This window comes from Bubalus bubalis, chromosome 4 (assembly GCF_019923935.1).
Source record: "Bubalus bubalis isolate 160015118507 breed Murrah chromosome 4, NDDB_SH_1, whole genome shotgun sequence".
NCBI lineage: Eukaryota > Metazoa > Chordata > Mammalia > Artiodactyla > Bovidae > Bubalus > Bubalus bubalis.
The window spans coordinates 14812281-14817503 of record NC_059160.1 but is presented as its reverse complement, the minus strand read 5'-3'; the positions used below and the strand labels follow the sequence as shown (position 1 = coordinate 14817503).

Genomic DNA, 5223 nt, shown 5'->3' with positions numbered 1-5223 from the left:
TGGGAGTGTGTGTGTTCTAACCACCTGAGACAAACAGAATCCACCCCTTTGTTTTCAAGGCACAGAGGGGGCCCAGCAAAGAGATGTCAGTGATCAAACCATGAACTTTGCAAGCCCTCCTCCACCCCATTCAAGTCTGCTCTGACTCCAGAACCATAAACAGTGAGGGACAGACTATTTTTTAATTTCCAAAGATACATCAGCTGTAGAAAAACTAACACTTGCCTTAATCGAGTAACATTTTATTTCCTGGGATAAAAACTCAAAAGGATGAATTATCAGAAGTCTTTCTCCTACATCATTAGAATGCTTTTTGAAGAAAGTTACAAGAATTGTTTAAGGCGCACAGAAAAAAGTTAGACTTGCCTTTCTTCCAGAGCATTGCCTGCCGTAGACACGAAGCACCAACACTACATCTCAGAAAAGAGAGAGGCTTACTGACACAGGAACTAGAACGGCCGGACCAGGGTCTCCAGCTGTAATGTAAGTATCGCAGGAGAACATCACAAAACCCATCTCTTCCATAAATACAACATATGTCTTGAAAATATATCCAAAATATCTTCATCTGAACTGCGGTACAAAAATCCACTCTCCAGCCATAAAAATAATATTTCCCCTTATACACAAATATAATCATCTGTAAAGCAAATCTAGAACACAGGGATGTGAGGAGGGGTTTTACAAAATCCCTGGAGATCTGGGCTATTTAAAGTCATTTTTGTTTGGGTTGTCCCTCTGCTGGGTGTAGGAAACTGGCTACAAAGACGTCCATCTCACAGCGCTCACCATTTCAACAGCTCCTGCGTCATGGAATGTGGTAGTTTTTAAAAATAGGCGACCCTTGGGGTCATGGAAAGAAGAGGAAAAATGAGGGGATCAAGGTGGAGGGGGAGGCAGGAGGGGAGCGGTGAGAGAAGAGGGACAGACCCAGGTACAAGGGTGGGCTTGAAATACTCTGTGGTGTCAAGTAGATCCCCAGGGTCAGAAGGCCTCTGCTGTCCCCAGCCCGTGGCCAGATGTCCGCCTGGGACCCCCTTACAAATCCGTCTCCCGGCTGGTGTCCAGGCAGAGGGCATACAGCGATCTCCGCAAATCCACATTGCTCTTGGCCTTGAAGTTACACTTCTCCAGGGAGCAACTGCCCCTTTGAGAGCCATCCGCATTTTCCAAGGACCCTGCCACCTTGCAGAGGGACCCCTTGCTCCAGCTGGCCTTTCGCTGGCCCCCGCCCACCGGTCCAGTCCCCTGGCTCTGACTGCCCTGTTCTTCCTTAACGGCTGCCTGCTCCTCGTGGTCCGTCTCCCGGTGGTAGAAGTAGTTGAAGTTGGAGACAATGACCGGCACGGGCAGGGCGATGGTAAGGACCCCGGCGATGGCACACAGGGAGCCCACGATCTTGCCCCCCACGGTGACGGGCCTCATGTCCCCATAGCCCACTGTAGTCATGGTGACCACCGCCCACCAGAAGGCATCTGGGATGCTGGAGAAATGGGTCTCCTGGTTGTCAGCCTCTGCGAAGTAGACGGCGCTGGAGAAGAGGATGACCCCGATGAAAAGGAAGAAGATGAGCAGGCCCAGCTCCCGCATGGAGGCCTGCAGTGTCTTGCCCAGGATCTGTAGCCCCTTGGAGTGGCGGGACAGCTTGAAGATGCGGAACACGCGGACCAGGCGGATCACTCTGAGGATAGCCAGGGACATGGCCTGCTGCCCGTTCTGGCCACCCCCGCCCCCCGGCTGCTGCTGCTCCACCAGCTCGGTGCCCAGGGTGATGAAGTAGGGGAAGATGGCCACCACGTCGATGATGTTCATGATGTTCCGAGAGAACTCGGCCTTGCTGGGGCAGGCGAAGAAGCGCACCAGCAGCTCGAAGGTGAACCAGATGACACACGTGGTCTCCACGATGAAGAAGGGGTCAGCGAGGGTCCTGGGCAGGAGAGGCGCCACCGTGGGGCCAGAAGGGGGCGCTGCGGCCCCGCTGCCATTGGGCCCCCTGTGGGGTCCCGGGGGCTGGTGGGGGACCGGGGGATGGCGCAGCAGCTCGCGTTCATCCCGGAACTCGGGCAGCGTCTCCAAGCAGAAGGTGATGATGGAGATGAGGATGACTAGGACCGAGACGATGGCAATGGCCCGTGCAGAGCCCGAGCTCTCCGGGTACTCGAAAATCAGCCACACCTGGCGCTGGAACTCGTTGCGGGGCAGGGGCTTCTCCTCCTCCTTGATGAAGCCCTCGTCCTCACGGAAGCGCTCCATGGCCTCCTCCCCCAGCTGGTAGAAGCGGATCTCGTCTGCGAACACGTCCAGGGAGACGTTGACTGGCCTGCGAAGCCGGCCCCCCGACTGGTAGTAGTAGAGGATGCCGTCGAAGCTGGGCCGATTGCGGTCGAAGAAGTACTCGTTCCTCAGCGGGTCGAAGTAGCGCAGGCGCTTGGCCGGGTCCCCCAGGAGCGTGTTGGGGAACTGCGCCAGGGTGCCCAGCTGCGTCTCGAAGCGCAGCCCCGAGATGTTGATGAGGACGCGCTGGTGATGGAGGGACCCCGGGCCCAGCACCTGGTCCCCCGCCACGCCCAGGGCGGGGTCGCCTTCTCCCTCCTCTTCCTCTGGAGGCCGCGGGCTAGCCTGGGGCAGCTCCTGGCGCGGTGGTGGCGCCGGCCGGCCTCCCGTGTCAGCGCCCCTCTCCCCGCCGCTGCGCCTCCTGGGCGCCGGCTGCTTGGGTCCATCGCTGAGCGCGGTCGTCGCGGGACAGCGGAGCTGACCCGCCGTGGTCCGGGCCTCTTCTTCTCCCCTGACGGTCATGGCACCGCCGTTCTCCAGGGGCACCAGGGCGATCTCCATGGCCCGGGGGCGGGGGGCATGCTGCGCCCCTGCGGACCGGTTCCCGCGCCCCCCTCACCCCGCAGGGCGCCCGGCGCTGGACTCCTCTCCCGCCGGCAGCCGGCCCCGCTGTGGGCCGGCCCTGCTGTGGCTGGCGCGGTCCCCTCGCTAGGTCCTGACGTCAAGAAGCCGCTGCCCTGCGCTCTGCCTTGCTCGGCTCTGGCAGCCCGTTACCAAGCAGCCAAAAGCCGCCTTCCAGCCGAGGCAACCTCCAGCCGCAGGCCCGGCCTCCACCCCGTGTGGCTCCCCGCCTCTACCCACCCGCCCCCAGCCCTCCCCCAGCCCTCCCCTTCTCCTCCCGCCTCCCCTCGGGGCACTGAGGCCGCGAGTGTCTCCCCGAGGGCGAGCGCAGCTGGGGCCCCCGGGCGAGGGCGGGAGGAACTGAGCTGGGCGCAGCCTGGGAGGGGAGGGGAGAGGATGGAGGAACAGGTTGTACCGAGAGCGCTGCAACCAACTCCCAGGGCGGCCAGATGAGAATAGTTCTGGATTTCAGTTCACCTGGGAACCCGGTGATTGCCGGGTGGGCTCTCGGGAAATGAATTCTCCTGTGTTGGAGAGATGCGACTTCAGGATGAGCCGGGGTTCGAGAGAAGGCGGTCCTTTGAAGAAATAACGGTTCTCTCTTCTTTGGGAAAAATTACAAACAGGAGGATGAGAGGCGGAGCTATGGGCCTTGAGAGAAAAAAAAAAAATATATATATATATATATATATATATATATATATATGTAGGCTTCCCCAGTGACTCAGAAGGTAAAGAATCTGCCTGCAATGTGGGAGACCCCTGTTCGATCCCTGGGTCAGGAAGATCCCCTGGAGAAGGGAACGGCTACCCACTCCAGTATTCTAGATATATATGTATCTTCAGATGAGTGGAGAAGCCTGTCTCTTCCCATCTCCCTACTTATATTTGCACCAGAAGGTAACTGACGGAGAATTCACCATACAGCACCTCCCTGCCCTCGCCCTTGGGAAAGCCCTGATTCCCAGGACAGACAGGGGTGGTCAGCCAAGCACGCGGAGCCTGGCAGCTCCCCAGGCAGGCAGCTGAGACTGGAGATTGGCTGCCGGGCTTCCTATTCCTACACACACAACCACCGCTCTCTCCACCAATCTCATTTGTAGGAACCAGGAACAGGGAAGGGGAGGAGGGAGAAAGACCCAGGAGAGAGCGGTTCCTGCTGGTGGAAGCTAGGAGCTGGAGGTTGCAAGGAGGCTTGTGTAGGGAGATGGGGTGGGGTGCTCCAGGGGAGGGAGCCTTGGAGCCCCCGGGTGGAGAATTCTCAGGAGTAGAATAAAAACCAATACTCACTTTGCTCTTCTGCTGTAGCAGGCCCATTATCAGCACTTCACAAATATTGGCTGGTCTAGTCTCTCAGCAACCCATTTTCTTAGTAATATTATTATCCCCACTTTTATAGGTGAGGAAAATGAGACAGAGAAGTTGATTAACTTGCCTGAGGTCACACAGTAGAAAGTGGCGAAGCTGGGATTTAAACCCAGTCTTGCCTGGAAAATCCCATGGACAGAGGAGCCTGGTAGGCTGCAGTCCATGGGGTCTCTAAGAGTTGGGCACGACTGAGAGACTTCACTTTCACTTTTCACTTTCATGCATTGGAGAAGGAAATGGCAACCCACTCTAGTATTCTTGCCTGGAGAATCCCAGGGACAGATGAGCGTAGTGGGCTGCACATCTGCCCGATGTATGTGGGTCGCACAGAGTTGGACAAGACTGAAGTGACTTAGCAGCAGCAAGCAGAGTTTAGGCCCCTATTCCCCCACTCCACTCCTCTATAGAAATGTGCGACCCCTTTCCAGAATACAAGGATATGGGTGCTCTCTCCCCCTCACCATCTGACTTAATGGCTTTAGTCCCTTCTGCAGGAGGCTGGAAGATGGCTAAGATGACCCCCTAAGTGCTTCTGGGTTAGGGAATCAGGCATTCTGCTCCGCCCCAGCCCTGGGTGTTAGTATCTGTAGCCAAGAGAGAAATAGCCTTCAAGGCATGTTTTCAAGCCATTCCAGGCACAGCCTCCAGATATTTTTAATTTACCCTAAAATCTCTGTGTTTTTGAATGTCTGTTTGATTGTCTATTTCTGTTTCTGTAGGTTGTTGGGGCTTTTGTATGTAATGTTATAGTCTCTTGTTCGTGTAAGAATTGCACACAAAGGATTTTTTGAAAGCTTGATGCTGGGTGCATGAGTGTGGGTTGGAATAGCAGAGTGTAAACTCACAAGCTTGTGTCAGGGTCAGAGGAGTGTGTGTCCACGTGGTTTTGTTAAGTGAACTCGAGGGTGAATATCCATTTGACATAGACAAACGTTTTCATTGTGTGCAACTCTGCATGTG

General features: G+C 56.1%; 1 protein-coding gene across 1 annotated transcript; it reads right to left on the bottom strand.

The window, feature by feature from the left end:
- Window positions 1-226: 226 nt before the first annotated feature.
- Window positions 227-3133, bottom strand: KCNA5 (potassium voltage-gated channel subfamily A member 5). The gene has a single exon (XM_006053544.4). It carries the CDS (start codon window positions 2833-2835, stop codon window positions 1039-1041), a length of 1797 nt encoding a protein of 598 aa, XP_006053606.4. The 5' UTR covers window positions 2836-3133; the 3' UTR covers window positions 227-1038.
- Window positions 3134-5223: the final 2090 nt, after the last annotated feature.